General features: G+C 44.5%; 1 protein-coding gene across 4 annotated transcripts in view; it reads left to right on the top strand.

The window, feature by feature from the left end:
- Positions 1-16,172, top strand: part of NHS (NHS actin remodeling regulator) — a 262,192-nt gene that overhangs the window by 204,302 nt on the left and 41,718 nt on the right. The window contains exon 1 of one of the 4 annotated variants that reach the window (XM_071812659.1): positions 5,200-5,236. The exons of the other annotated variants lie outside the window; for them this stretch is intronic. Within the exon in view, the coding sequence (XP_071668760.1) occupies positions 5,215-5,236 (22 nt within the window). The 5' untranslated portion in view covers positions 5,200-5,214. Of the gene's footprint in view, positions 1-5,199; positions 5,237-16,172 lie in introns of those variants that run through there. 4 annotated transcript variants of the gene reach the window in all.

The following is a 16,172-nucleotide window of genomic DNA, read 5'->3' as shown; positions in this document are numbered from 1 at the left end:
AGCCCAGCATGTCCAAAACATACTGCATTTTCTGTATTACAGCACCATTATTTTTTACTGTATAATTATTTTTTACTGCACTTTCTCCCCAGTTTGCATCTCCTCTCCTCGTGTCAGCAGTTACCTGAATTTACAACATTCAGTTCATAGCTCCAGCATGTAAAAAATATGACCTGAGGGAATGTCAGGAAGATGTGCCAGGGGAGGTTTAGGTTGGACATGAGGAAAAGGTTCTTCCCCCAGAGGGTGGTGGAGCACTGGAACAGGCTCCCCAGGGAGGTGTCACAGCCCCAAGCCTGACAGTGTTCCAGAAGAGACTGGACAACACCCCCAGACACATGATGTGAACTGTGGGGTTGTCATATGCAGGAACAGGAGTTGGACTCCATGATCCTTGTGGGTCCGTTCACACTCAGAACATTCTGTGATTCTATGATTGTTAAAGTCAAAACCAGCCTTAGCAAGGAGCCTGGCATGAAGCCTTGGAGGCTGGAATTAGGTGTCTGGCCATCACTGAGGCCGCTACCTGCTGGGGACATGAAACCCAGCTGTGGTGAATTAAGTACAGGAAAGGTAACGTGATGAAGGCGTGAGCTGTGCCATGTGTCCCGGGCATGCCTGCCATTCAAACTGTGTGGCAGGTACACGGAAAGTGGAAAATGGCAGTAGCCCCTCTCCTTCCTCTCTTGTTTCTTTCCCTCCCAGATTTCTCTTTCCTTCTTCCTTTTTGTCCCTCATTTCTCACTTTCCAGCTGCACCTTGCTGGGCTGTGTCTATTTATGCAGGCTTCAATAAGAAGCACAACCCCAGTGAGGAACTTCAGAGCCAGTCGAGTTGTTGTCACTTGCCTAATGGCAAGATGCTCGGAGCTGCCCCTGCGAGGATGGGTGACTCCTCTGAAATGGGAACAGGAGGCTGGAGCAGCCTGTTTTCAAGGTACCACGTAGTCAAGTGAAGCAGGAGGGAAAATAGGCGATGAAAAATGGCATTGAGATTTTGTCTCAGAGGAATGCTGCACCATTCTGTCTCCTTCTCTTGTGTCAGGTCAGCAGAACTGGTACTGGGTTTTATTTTCTTCTTTCTTTCCTTGAGAAGGTAAAATAGAGGAGAGGGAGAAATATTCATGCTGCTTCTGCTTAAAAGCTAACTTTTATGTAGTCCAAGTCAGCTTTGAAATTGAAACCTCCCTGGGATAATGTAACAGGAGAGGCTGAGTTCCTATTTAGACTGATACTATTTGGCTGAGGGCAGTCTTTACTTCAGAGTAATTTGGGGAAGTGACAGGCAGCCATGACCTTGATTTACTTTGTAACATTTTGGGTTGAAATGGAAGAGTATTGAAATTTAGAATTTTTTTTTAAAATTGCAGGGACATCATTAAAGAAGAGGACTTTCAGTTCTTCCTTTCAGTGTACTCTGTAATGTTAAAAATAGCAGAGGATGTATAATGGATGTGTGACATTCATCTGCTGACTTCTTCATGTCTGTTACCAGACTTGATTGCGTTTAAAGACTAGTCAAAGCAGAAAAGTAGTCCGGAACTCTCAGCTCACCTCTGAATGATGCTCAAAATGGAAAACACCCCTTTATACACTATGATACATTTGTTAAACTGTGCTCATGGGAGGCATAGTGCTAGATTAAAGAGGATATTGGAAATCCTGAACAAGGTGCATTTGTTAAGGCAAGTGGAGAATTCATACAGTATGGAAGATATTCTACCCCATTTACTTTGGAGATACCCCAAGGTACACTGAAATGCATACATTAAGGCAGAGCTGCTACTTGACACTCATTTATTTGAGTACTGATCTTCTACTTGGTCCCCCAAATACTTGAAACAATCTGCCTTCGCCAAATGAAACAGTTAATATCCACGTAGCAGGCGGGGAAATGATGGGCGAGGTGAGCAAGTTCCTCTTTCTTCTGGCTGGAAGGATTTGTCCCTCTTTGGTTGGGACTTTAGGAAGCTCTGGATGTTGTTTCAGCCCTCATTTATTTATGTTGGGTTCCTTCCACCCCCAATCCCACACTTTGTTTGCCTGTTCTTTCTTACAGGAATGGGTATGTTTGCCTTCCTAGAAAAACATCTAATGAGCATGGAACTCATAGAGCTGGGAGCCATTATAACCAGCCAGCAGTTTGCAAACAGTCCCAGCTGGGGATTGAAACAGTGGCATTGACCAGGAGAACCAAAGTTTAAAAGAAAAAAAGTGGATGTCCAAATGTTTCTTCAGGGGATAAATTACCTGGGTGCTCGAGCTCCAGGGTGCTGATAAACCTGTGAGAAGCAGATCTAGGAAAAGAAAACAGAAACAGTAAAAAAATTGTCCCATTAACTGAAGAAAACCAAGAAGTAAGACTTAATGTGGATTTTTCGTCTTGTCCTTTACTCTCTGAAATGCTTTTTGCCTTCTCAGAAAAGCCACAGGGCACCTTTCTGTCTCCAAGTAGACCACCGTTAGCACAGGCCTAGCCAGCCAGTAGGTTCCCATTGGAAAGTGTAATAGCTGAATTTTACCTGGCTGTCCTCAATGAGAGTGGCACTGATTTGTGGGGTTTTAATTTTTTTTTCCACCTAAAACATGCAGGAACTTATTTATGTAGAACATAATCAAATTATTATGGCAAATGTGGGCAGGTAACTCAAAAATTACAGGGATGGGATGCAGGGGACAGACAGTGGGTTTGCCTTTTTTTCTTAAGAAACTGGGTTAAACGCCTCTTTCATTTAGAAGGGAAATATGGAGATTTAACTGGTGAACTGGCACACTTTCTGCTTTTTTCTCTTTTGATCTAGTATATGATGTATAATCAATGTTACTCCAGAGATGTTATTGATGCTGCTGCATGTACGTAGGATCCCCCTTTGCTAATGACTGTGATATCCCTATCAGAGCAGTGAGAAAACTGAGGTTTGATTAATGAGTGGTGGCAGAGGACATGCTATTCTGTATTTATCTGAAGGTTCACATCAGAGGAGCTTCAAAGATGGTCCCACATTCCCGTCCACCACAGTCATAACTCCTCAGTCTCAGGCTCTTTCCAGCCTGTGCCGGAAGCCTGTGCCTACTGCACGCCTTGCTGAAAGATGGAGAAGGGAACTCCCTGTAGCAGAAATCCTACCTCGGAGTAACACCACCTGCTCTTTGCAGAATGCGTAACATTCCTGTGTCCCAGCTGAGAGGAGATGTCAGGTTTTCAACCCTGGCTCATTCAGAAGGGCTCTGGTGTTTGATATGAAAGTGTTACCAGCCCACACGCAAAACACAGCTCTGCAGAAGGAGAGAAGCAGGAGGGAGTTATGAATAAACCCTGAGGCAGGATTTTTACTGACTTCCTTCAGCTTCCCGCTGGCTCCCTGTCTTCAGCAGGGATTTTCTCTGGGACCTGGTGCACTGGCATGTTCCTAATTCAGAGAGCTGCTGGGGTTTCATTGCTGAAAGACTTTAGCAGTGTCTCGCTATGTAAGACATTTCTAGAGTGTAAAGAAGTACCATCACATGATGCATCTGTGACATTCCACTATACCTTTTAGAGGAGTTTGCATGAGTTTTGGGAAGGTTTTACAGCCATATCTCAAATACTCACCTGCAATCAACCTAACGAAGAGGGTTATATTTGTGTGCAGGCTGTATAGGCAGGTAATTCACAAACAACTCTGAGCACATTTGCAAACGCAGCCTTACCCCATCGGTCATGTTGCTTGTGCAATATTTGATACGCCTGCGGCACTGCTGGTAGAGGTAAGAGATCCAGAATGCACGTCTGTGTTTATATCTGCATGCAGCTCTGTGTATATATAGTAGGTATTGGAAGGCATATGTTATACATATGCATGTACACACAGACTCTTTTCTTCTGCTAGCACTGTGGCTGCCACCACTGCTGCTGGCTGCTGCCATGAGTACGGGAGCATGCGGGGGCTGCACAGCCTGAGAGCCACCGTCCACCCATCCATCCCTCCCTCACCTTGGTGGCAGCAGGCCCACCCAGCCACCCCAGTGCCTGACGGACACCTCAGGGATGGGCAGCCCCAGCACCAGCCCCCACACTACCCTGGGAGAGAAAAGGCAGGTAGGGAAAATAAGGCAGCAGGTGCCCTTAGCAACAAACAGGCCCCCTCAGCTCAGCCCCTCAGGTGGCTCCTGCAGCTGTCAGTCAGTTGTGACAGTGTTTTGGGAAGGCCCCCTTCAGTGATGCTTTAGGCAGAGAGCACAGGGTCTCTGGCAGCATGTGCGCTGGATGCTCACAGCCGGCTGCTGTGTAGCAGCTGGGAGTGCCGGCCAAGGGATTTTGCTGCAGCATCCTTCCCAGAGGTTAGAGGAGGGAAATAAATGGAGTTGTGAGGTGAATCCTGGGTACCAGGGGAGCGCTCCAGAGGTACCTGCTCCCTGTTGATGCCGGTGGAGCCAGCAGGGATAGAAATGAGACTGATCTCAGCCCAGCGGCTGGGTGTCCTGGTCTGCAGCAAGTGCAGGGTTATTAAATCCAGATAACAGTGTGTAAGAGAAGAGGATTTTGTAAGAAGCGACAATTGCTTGGGAGCCACCATCGCCTGGGTCCTGCAGATGACCTCGTCCCAGGTAGCTCTGCTTGGGATTCTTTTTTATTACAGAAGTAGAGTTGGTGTCTGATGATGTCACGCTCAGGGGGAGGGAAATTAAAAAAAAAAAAAAAAGAAAGATAGATTGCAGTCCTAACGCAAGGAGGATGCAGCAAACCACAGAGAGGGTCCTCTGCTTTAAGGAAGACAAGGCAGAAGGCAGAACCCCTAGGAGGGTCTTTCTCCCCCTCCTGCTTCAAAGAGGAAGACTGCCTTCTGTAAACGGAGCTGGCTGTGTAATGCACTATACATCTCGAGGTTAGACCTCTTCTGATTTCTAAAGGGAAAGGCTGTTTTATTTCTCAAGTGGGTGCCAGCGGGAATGCTGTAGGAGCACGTAGAGATGGTGCATCCTCTGTCCTACACTGACACCAACCTGCGCGGTCAGCTGCAGACTGGGAATTTGGTGAGGATCGAGGACCAAATCTGGAGCCAATGCAGGGGGAGAGAAGCAGCCTCAGCTTTTTTAGCAAATGAATGGGGAGGGGGAGGAGGGTAGTATGAGCAGTGATGTCATCTTTAACTAGTTCCTCTCAGAGCCGGGGAGTGAAGTTAGAGGAAAAACCTGCAGTCTCAGAATGGCTCTCAGCCTTGACTGGAGACTCTAAATGACTGAGGGTCTCCACGATGGTAATTTATTTTCTTTCCTATGCAGAACTGTTCCAATAGATTTTTATTTTGGGTCAAGCAGAGGGCATTTTTTTTTTTTTTTTTTTTTCCTCTTTCTCTGTATGCTTTGAGGGTTTGACTTCAGCTGTTGCCTCTGGTTTGTTAAATACCTTGCAGGTTATTTGAAGTTTTGCCTGGGTAGTTTGAGAATTTGTCTCTGGTGTGGGAATCCATGTCATTACAGGAGAGAGTTTAGCATGCAGTGCTTCTGCTACTCGTCAGAAAGGGAGCTGCAGAGGTTGCCAAGCACACAGCTTTCTGCATGGGAAATGTACTTTTAAAATCACAGGTGAAAAGAAAGGGACTCAGCTGGCATTTGTTGCTCTAATGGATGGCATTTAATGTTGCTTGTAAGAGGCAGAAAGACTTCTGGTCAACTATATAGGTAGAAATGAATCTTGCTTTGGTGACAATGTCTTTGCTTTTGATTGCCAGGCTTTTATTATGAGCATTTTAATTCTAGTGGAACTGAATGGAAAATGTCACCGTGAGTGGTTCTGGCTGTTTGAGGCGGTATATGCATGGATATTTCTTCATGGCATGCATCAGCCTCTTGCGTGCTGCTCCCTCCACTGCACTTGCCCTGTTGCTGCCTTTCACAGAAATTAAGGAGCTGCCAGGCTGCGCCATGGACAGCCGGCAGCACAGAGGGTTCTGCTGCTCACCGGTTCCTAGAATCAGCAGCAGCAGCACTCAAGCCATTTTTAGATAAATAAGTTTGTCAAGAGAGGTCCATCAAGGGTAAAGTGGCTTAGTCAAAACGGCGGGCAGGGAAGAGCATCTCCTGTTTGTATTTCCAAGCTACTGGTGTCACTGGCACAGTCTGGGTTTGTGCTTGTTGTGATGCTCAGTCCGAGGGCAGAGGCTCTAACACTGCGAGTCCAGTTGGCTGTGGAGGTCTTATAACATTCCTCTCTGGACGCCTGTTTGCCAATGGTGAGACTTTCTTTGCTTCTCACCCAGGAGAACATCCGAGATAGCTAAGGAAGCCAGACCTCAGTTTTGCTTACCAGGAACTTGGGATGTGTATGTGATAGCCACATACCCTTTGCTGTAGCCTATCATGGCAACTATGAGCTCAAAGAACAGAGATTTGGGCTCAAGAATGAGGAGGCAGAATAGAAATGGGAACATCGTGATACTTTCTAAATATGAAATGTTCCTTCAGGAAGTTCCTGCTCATGATAAAAGCTTGGGGAATCTGTTGTTACCCTTGAGAAAGCTCTCAGAGAAGAGTATCTGGGAGGAATAAGCCTTTATTTTGTCAGCTATCATGAAGATGTTGGCAGCTGTCATAGGGGCCGTTTTGAACTCCTCCACCTGCAACACACAATGGTGCAGAGGGAGAGTAAATCTGGTAACCTCTTTCTTCTGCCAGTCCTCCCAACATTAGCCTTAGTATTGTAATATGTAACTCAGAACCAAAAGCCAGGCTTTAAAAATGCCATGTTCCTCTCAGTGTGGTTTTCCTCCAGATGTATGCTTGCTTCCACTGATAGTGCTTCTGTGGGGGCGGCATGCCTGGCAGGGAGAAGGAATGGATAATAGGCTGTACTGAACTAGTCACCATGGCATATGGAAGCTTCCCATCTCTCTAGTGCTAGGCTGAATCTGCTGCTGTGGATAGGCAACTTCATTTTCCTCTGATTTTAGCATGGCACCCTTCACCAGCAGGAAATTAATGCATTTTAAAATGGAAACCAAAGAACTGTGCATCTGGAGCAAGCATCTGATTCATCCTCCTCCTTTGGGGGCTCAGATATTCCCCCTGCCCCCTGCCTGGGGTACTCCAAGGCACTAGTTCTGGTTTGTTTGTCTCAGTTCATCTGAGGTGAGAAATTGCAAATTCATGGCACCAGCGATGGAGACCGCTACCCAAAGAAGAGGGAAGCTGCATGTGACTGCAGTCAGTGTGCCCACTTCTGCAATCTTCCCCCTTAGGAATCAGATGACTTTGCAGCAGGGAAGGTTAAGAAGACCTTTCCAAGTGCAAAGAGAAATAACGCACTGGGACATGCATCCCACAGAGCTTATGGGATGTCCTTCTTTTAGTTTTTAAAGAACAAGTAAGAATAAAGTTGGGGTGGACTAGGAATGCACGGTCCACTTCAGAGCAGTAGGATGACACTTAGCTTTGCATTTTGGTGTCTTTAGGACGGATTCAGTCACACATCAGTCAAAATTCACCACAGGAAACATCTTGTGTGTCTTGGGACGGGTGCCTCATTTGCTGTTTTTAGCATTTTAGCTGTGTTTCAGGGTTGGAAAAGTCATGGACAAGACAGTTCTCTCTTCCTGATCTCCATTTCTGCTGCAGTATGACTTAGTGCCATTGAGGTCCTACCACCAAGGGGACAAGAGTGTTTGTCTCTGAGCCCATTCAGCTGTAAAATTTTCTACTGCTATTGTCAGCAAAAGCATTACAGATATGTCAATGATGGACATGATTTTTAGGAAATGAGAACCAGTGCACAGAAATGACTGCAAAGATTGCAGTATCTCTCTGGACTTCAGTGAGCTTTGGGTCTTATCATTAGTTGGCAACTCTATTTGCTTACACTGGACTCTGGTCAAAACTGCATGTGGTTTGGAGTGGTCTCTTGGAGAAGGTTGAGGCAGTGGAGCGTGAAGGAAACAGCCTTCACTTGAGTGATGTAGTTGACTGCTGCCCAGGAGGAAGCACATTTTTCATACTGTAACCCTGACACAGTATGACTTTCAATCTAGTGTAATCCTTTAGTATGTTTATGTGGTAGAATGTACTTACTGTTCCAGTTGTTCTCACCTTGCTTGATCTTCTCAGGGGAGGACAACATAAGCTCTATGGGAGTGAATTCAAGCTAACAGGGGTGTCAGAGAGGTACTTTATGGTGCATGCAATGGTAATGAAAGTTACAGAAGTAGTTAACAGAGGACTGAGGCTGGGTACCCAAAGCTCCAAGAGGAGGTGAGAAAATCAGTTTCAAGGGATGGGATCACATCTGTCCTAGGAAAGGATCCTTATCAATGTTGCAGAGAAAATGCAAATAACTCAGTGTGAATGTGTGTGGGGGAGGAGGAAAAGAAGAACTTCCCAGTCCCAAATTTAGCAATGAGTTCAACTCTGTGCACGTGACCAAGAAACACTAAGGTCAAGTGTCTAATTGCATTTATGGCATTGTCATCCAAGTAATTATCTTTTCCCCTTGGCATTTCAACAGGCTAAAACTGAAGTGGGTTTGGACCGCTGTAGTCTGATAAGTTAGAAAATAGGTAACCTCCCTGGCTTGCCCGCTGGGCTGTCACCTCTCTTTTGGGCTCTGCTGGTTATATTCCTCTGGGATAGTTTATTTAGGTTACATATTTAAGTTTGGAAAAATCTTTGTAAACATGTCAGTTCTTGGAAGGTAGAAGAGTACCTCCCCACCCAGGAGTATGTCTTTGGTAATAATGCTCAATAGAAGTGATGGGATTTCCAAGGGCATCCTCATATGACTGTATGTAGATGTTGATTCTGCACCTGCTGCAGTTGTGTCCTGGTTTTGTTAAAAACAAGACCAGTTCTCTTTTAGTGAATTTTCCTTTCAGCTAAGTTCTTCTAAGTGCCTTCTAAGTAACTGCACTTTTCTGAATTTTTCGCCTGCATGTTTTTTGGACACTGTGCTCAAAACTGATAAAAGTGACCAATGGAATGGTGAAGAAGCTCATGTTTAGCTTTATTGCTGTGACAGCTAAGAATTATGACAACATCCCATAATTGAGGGGGTCGTGTTTGCAAGGGAGGACGGACAAAAGAGGTGACTAAAACTGACCTAGTATTCCATTCCATAATCATCATACCCCCTATATAAGATGGTGATCACGATGGTCTCGTCTGTCTTCGACCATGGCTGGCATCTAGAGAGGACCCTGTCTGTCTACCTGTGATCTACAGGCCTCAGGCCCTGCATCCCTGCAACCAGTTTCTGATTTGCTGTGAAGTCCCGCCCATGACTTCTGGGTGCCTGCCCTGCAGCTGCTGGAGCCACACCAGCTCCCAGCTCTGCCACTGCTGAAGTGACAGCAACTCCATATCGGGCATTTCAAGATTGGTTTTGTATATTTTGTATATATTCTCTATTTATTAGTAGCATTAGTAAAGCCTTTTGAACTCTTCCAACTTGCAAGACTCTTTCTAACTTAAAGACTCTCTTCCTTATCTTTCTATCACCTTTTATGGTGGGAGGGATTAACAGTGAGCATCTGCCTTGCTTTAAACCTTGACAGAGTGGGATCAAATATAATATATCCCTATAACAGCACATAGTAAAGATGGATGATTCTGGTCTGTTGTGACACATGCATGAATCCTAGTATCTTCAGTCATTTCAAGGAATGAAAGATGTTGGCTCACATAGGCATGTAAATGAAGGAACAGCTGTTTTGTGCCCCATGAGGTGTGCAGACACAAGGTGTTTGGGTGGTAGCAACCTATATACATAGGACTCTACTGTCATGGTTGGAAAATGGTGCCCCTTTCATTCAGCCTCCTAACAGGCAGGCTCTTAATGCTAGAAGTTCTTACTGGAATGAATCAACCACAAAGGCTGTTCTTAAGGGTGCCTGAAAAAGCTGTCACTTAGGTTTAAGATGAACACTAGAACAATTTGCTGAAATCTGAAGCCATTTTGTGACCCTTGCATTTTGAGAGCCCTCTGGATATAACTATAAAACACAGTGCTGTTTTCTGCCAGTGTTTGAAGGGGGAGGAAATCAGTGGGAGAAAAGGCGAGTCCTGCACAATCTTCTCTAGTTTCAGGAAGGACTGGTGTTTTCTTCCAGGTTTGCACAGCAGTGCTGCACATCATTCATCTCCTAATTATAATAGTATGTAATCTTCATAATAGTGATAATCTTTATGTGCAGCTGCAGATTTCAAATTCCTCCCTGTTTTTAGCACAGATTTCATTTGATGGCATCAGGAGACTGTTTTTTTGTGTCCCTGCCTGTTTACTCCTATGTAACCTCACTGCTAGCTATCAGAGACCAACTTTTGATAAGAGTGACACATCAATGGCAGAATACATAGATTCACGTTTCACAGTGGTACCTCAGCTCTCATGTACCTGACTTTTTTTTTTTTTTTTTTTTTGGCACAGCATAGGCAATCAAAATTTATCTTCCAAATTAAGACTGTAATTATATTTTGATAAAGATCTGGCAATTCAGTGAGAATGAAATTTTAAGGGTTGCTGGGATACAGATGACTCTGGGTTATGGGGAAGCGTTTGCATGTGGAATACTAATAAGCCAAGGTTGTTCAGCATCCTTATCTAGACTTTTCCAATAGTGTCTGATAACACAGGCAATCAAGTGGTTGTTTCTTTGCTATTATTCTGGCAGAGTGATTAAAGATACAGGCTGCCTTTTATGAATGTAAAGGCGACATGCTCAACATGGAGCGACGCAGATATGTCCCCCTATTTGATACACAAGAAAAGTGGGGGAATAGCATGCTGACCATGCCCACATTATTCAGCCCACCAAAATAAACCTTCTGTGAGGTTTCCCTAGGTCTAGGGGATGCCAAGGAGCCGTTGCAGGAGGATTGAGCCTGTTCCTGGGTGGCGTGAGCTCTGCCCAAGGTGAGTGCTGCTGGGAGCCTCCTTTTGTAAAGCTGAGTCTCCACTGGGGAGTGGGAACTGGAGAAGGTCTCAGGGATCATAGAATCATAGAATAGTTTGGGTTGGAAAGGACCTTCAAAGATCTTCTAGTCCAACCCCCTGCAATGAGCAGGGACATCTTTAACTAGATCAGGTTGCTCAGAACCCCATCCAGCCTGGCCTGGAATGTCTCCAGGGATGGGGCATCTACCACCTCTCTGGGCAACCTGGGCCAGTGCTTTGTCACCCTCAACCAAACAGAACAGAGCTTACTGTCCAGGCAGGATGGCCACAGAAGTAACAGCACTGTAGATCTTTGAGAGGTGACAAACCGCACAATCCAACAGATGCTTGCCAAAGGGAAGGTCCTGGCTCACGTGTGGGTACTTTGCTGTGCCAGCCCAGCAGATGAGGAATGCTTGACCTCACCGCTGCAATCCAATGAAAAAAGAAGAGCTATAGCACTTTCTCTCTTATAAGTGTCTGGTCTGTATGTGACACTAATTAGTTATTATGGAAAGTTATTGCTATCCAATAATGTGACCTGCCGACAAGGTATTATTTACTGCTTGTGCTGTGGTGTCACTTGCAGACCTCGGAGGGGTTTGTCTCCAGTGCTGCTGGCACACTGCCAGAGCCCTCAGCCCAGTCCCGATCCAGCTGAAAACCCACCCATCTCCCCGGGTCTCTGCTGTGTGACTGACCCGCAGCGAGTCCAGTGCATGGTTTGGTTGTCAGCTTGCTAGAGCTCTGCACCATTTTGCCTCAAGTAGGTAAATGGTAAGAGAGCCAGAAAGGGAAAGATCTATTTTCCCTTGCACTTAGTCTGTCCCAGACTTCCTCTACCCTACCAAAACCTTTTTTCAGTTCAATATCTTAAACCCAAATGTTGAGCCAGCCTGTCAGTAATAACTCCTATGCTCTATTCAGCAGTGGTTTAGGGACTTAATTGTAAACACACAGTTTTATTTTTATTACAGATTGGAACAATTCTGTGCCTTTACTTTTTTTTTTTTCCAATTAACTGTGCAATAGTGAGTGTGTCATATAACAATTTTTTTAAAAAAAAAAGTTCTGGTGGGACGTCAACTTCATCAAAAAGAATGGTTTTACTTCCTTACTGGTCTGAATTCTTTCCAGGTTTTTGGTGACTAAATTTTATTCTCAAGATGTTCTTTCATGACATGTAAGAAAGAAACTTGACTTATGGCCGTGCAGTTTGAATGGCAGGTGGAGCAGATACGATTCAGGAGCCGGGGGTTAATAAGCATTCTGGGAAGGCAGATTCCATTGGAGACACTGCAGCTGTAATAGGAGACAAACAAGTTAGCCCCTTCCGTAAGAGACTGGAATGTCTTTTCAACAGGAGGTGTGCACCGTTTAAATGGTAGTCTCCTAGTTTCCTCAAATTCAACCTGCAAAAGCAGTAATGTGCTTTCTTTCTTCTCTGTAATCTATATGGACATATGGTACTGATCTTGGACAACTCTAGAACTGCAGGGTTGTGCCCCAGTCCAAATCTTGTGAGCTGCTGTGAACTTTGAGACTGATCAGGGAAGAGGCTCAGTCACTGGCTCAGTGTCTGCAGCCTGGCTCTTGCAGGGCCTGGGGAAAAGGGTGTTCATCCTGGAAATGTGCTTTGCATGGGATCCCCAGTTTTGGCATATACTGAAGGCTCAGTCTTGGTTCTTTGGGGCAGTCCAGGAGTGTCCATGGCTTGCAGCGTACACCCCCCTTTGGTATTTTTTCACTCTTTCAACTTTGGAGTTGTCCAGCAAATACCTGAGAGGAAACTGATTCAGGTTTGATAAAATCTTTCCTGTCGAGTTGTTTCTGTCTCAATTTAAGACTGACTACAGTCCTTTCCTGGCTTGGCAGTGCCAGTTTTCTATTCATATGAGGTAAAATTAACAAATCAACAAACCTGTAAACAGTACATCACTGCATAAATGTACCAACAAGTGTTTAGCCAATGTGGAGGTATTACCCTATTCAGTATTGACTGATGTGTTGGTCTGTTTTACTCCAGCCTCATTCTCTCTTGCATTGGGTTTCTGCTTACTGCATGCACAAGTTTTCCATTTCATGCAGGTTTTCTTCTGTGTGCTCTATGGTGCCTCTTCATAACACCTTACACCTAGTGATAACTTTTCACAAAGTCATCTTCTCTGCCCTAATTCTTTCCGTCAGCCTTGCTTATTGTCCAAACCAGTCATCCCCACTGGGCTGGCCTTGTTGTGGGCTCTGAGCCTCCCTGGAGGACAGAGATGCTGGAGGTGGGTGTCCAGGCTGCTCCCTCCCGCGGTGCGGGGGGTGGCTCTCCAACCATCCCAGCAGCCAGGGCTCAGCTGCAGCCTCTCTCCGAGGAGTGGGCAGTGTGTTCCCTGGTGGCTCCTTGAAGCACTTTGCATAGGAAAGCAAGTTTGGAAAGGAAGGTGATTGGAAACAAAGGAATGAAGACCTTTACTGCAAGCTCAGCAGATGTAGTAATAGATGCAGAAGCACTGTAGCTGTGCTGCAGGTGGGAACATGGTAGCTACTTTGTTCTTTGTGGTCTTGTTTTCTGCAGTGGGTGGCCGTGTGATATCCTCTTAGCTGAAAAAAAGGAGGAAGGAAATGGTTGTTTCCTTGGAAGGTCCCAGTTTTTTTCTGGTGCCATCATTACGGTGAAGGCTCCTTGGGATTATCAGAAACTTTTTGGAGGCAGGCAGAGCCCTGCCTTCATCTTCTGGCAGCCACTGTTTAAACAGAGGCACTGTGCACTCAGTGATGCCTCCAAGAGATGCAACAAACATTATTTAAATTAGGAATTACTGTCCATTCATTATCAGAGGAGTTAGTACACAAAACAACCCTAAAGAGCTTATGACATCAGGAAAAGGGTTTCAGCTTCACTGAGTGGAAATTCTTACTTCCTGGGCAGAAGCATTTTCTCAGTAGGTCAAGTGGGGAAAAATCAAGGTGGGAAATTGTAGTCAGTGAGGCTGGGGGTGAAAACTGTAGTGCGGCAGTGTCTCACATTTTTAAATTTTTTTCATGCCATCAGGTTGTGTTCCCCATGACAAGTCTGAATGAACACACTGAAGCCCATTTTCTTCACTATTCATTTCTGCTTGTGCAAAGGAACAGAACAAAGCTCTGAAAAGTGTGTGATCTTTGACCAGCAAAACTGTGCCAGTCAAAGCCATTACTACCATTTATCAGTGTAACATGTCTTTTTGATGAATGTGGAGGTGTGAGGAGTAGGCTAACTGCTAAAATGGAGTTCTGTCAGTGTGGTTGCAGCTTTTTTATCTGTATAATTTATTGTTGAAAGACAAAAATCATTTTATTGTGTTAAAACCTGAAGAACATTCATAGTTTGAGAGCAGAAAATGACCCCAGATAACACAGCTGGAGTTAGCTAGACTCTAAATTATTTCCACAAGTTAATTAGCTTGTGTGTGCAATACACTGCCTTGTACCTCTGCCTTGTACTACCTCCCAACACTTATACATAGAGTTCCTGCATGCAGTGAGTTGTCAGGCTGGGAGATATTATGAAATTGTAGCTTTGATATAAAAAATAGCAGTATGAAACATGACCATTCAGCATCATGTTGGTAAAAAGAATAGGACAAAGTAGGGTAGGGTAGGCTAGAATAGAATAAGAATAGACTAGGATAATAGACTAGATTAGTCTAGACTAGACGAGACTAGAATATTTTCAGTTCGAAGAGACCTAACATGATCATCTAGTCCCAATGGAAGATTTCTAGTACAAAATTCAGAATGAAACTCTGGTCGTCTTCAAGTGTAATCATAAAACCAGTGTTACATTACATAGGCACCTGTCTGGAAATGTGAGGTACCGCTGAGATATGTACACAATGGAAAGCTAGACCCAAGTCTCCCTGGTTTCATTGTGCCAAAAGGGGATAATTACCTAGTGATCTGTGCCCCCATTGATGCAGCTGGGGATGATGGCAGCCAAAAGGCAGGTGTGAGAAATTCAGAGCTGTGGTTCGGTGTAGCTTTGCTTTGTGGGGCTGAGTGTGGAGCTGGTTGAGGGAAGAGACGTTTTCCTCCCTGATGGGATAAATTAGTCGTCACAGACTGGGCAGTGGTGGTGCTTTTGCGAAGCTGTGCTTTCTGTGGTAGGCAAAAAATTCATCTCAGTTTAACCCCCAAAGAAAGAATTTCTGAATACAAAAATTACCTTGGGGATTACTTGAATAAACTCAGCTTTCGGCACATATCTGTCTCAGTGGTTCATGAATGGGAGGAGGAAGTGTTTTCTGCCCATGACACTACTCGGAGGCTTATTTCTGTGAGTGATGTGTGTCACTTTGGTTATCATTGCTTTGTTCTAGCTACAGTGCTTCTGGAGCAACATCCTACTCTCACTGAGCAACCACAGATAAAATAGCATTAGAGGGGAAGAAAGATGAGTGTCTTCTAGCCATCCTTTTAGCAAATATTTCCCGTAGTCTTAAATTATCAGGGATGTAGCTGTAACTTCAGTAGCAATAGAACTGGAATTTCTCATAGGCTTAAAAATTATTGCACTGTTCTGTCGAAGTATCTGCAAAAATACATTGTCTTCTGGATCAAAATGAGAGTCTTTCAACTTTAGATATTTTCTTCTGACAAGCCAAAGTTTTCCTGAAGCTTTTCCAGCCTAGAAGTACATGTAAAAGTTTGTGGAAAATAGGGAGGGCTGTACTAATTGTGGAGAGGCTGCTGTGTCCCTTGTAAAGTGAAGAAGCATTGCAGTATTTGTCAAATATTACTATTGCACAGATATCACAAAGATAATAGAATCAGGATGCTAATAGAAGGGAAAAATGATAGAATGAAAAGCATCCAAATTAATATTTGCCTAACTGCCATTTTCATAGCGGCTGCACATTTAGATATTTTTTTCTTCTGTATTGTTGCATAGAATCCCATTTCTGGGATAAAATTAAAGCGTGTTAAGTATGCCAATAGCCAAACTTCAGCAATAATTCTGCATGACAGAAACATTGCCGAGCAGTGACCTCACCCTCACTCACTACGCAAAGACGTACTGCATCCCGCAGGAAATCAATGCTTCCTAATGTGAACAAAAATGAAAATGAAATTATCAAACTGACAAGTCAGGGAAACAATCTTGATTTATCAGAATTATCTGTGATTTAAATGTAGTAGTTAAAAAACCTCACGTGATAATGAATCTGGCAGATGATCAGTGAATTCGTGCATCTCCCCATGTCATGTGGGTCTGGGCTCTGGTGGGAATCACCTAGGGTGCC

This window comes from Patagioenas fasciata, chromosome 1 (assembly GCF_037038585.1).
Source record: "Patagioenas fasciata isolate bPatFas1 chromosome 1, bPatFas1.hap1, whole genome shotgun sequence".
NCBI lineage: Eukaryota > Metazoa > Chordata > Aves > Columbiformes > Columbidae > Patagioenas > Patagioenas fasciata.
The sequence above is the reverse complement of the archived record's forward strand: the minus strand, read 5'-3'. Positions and strand labels throughout refer to the sequence as shown.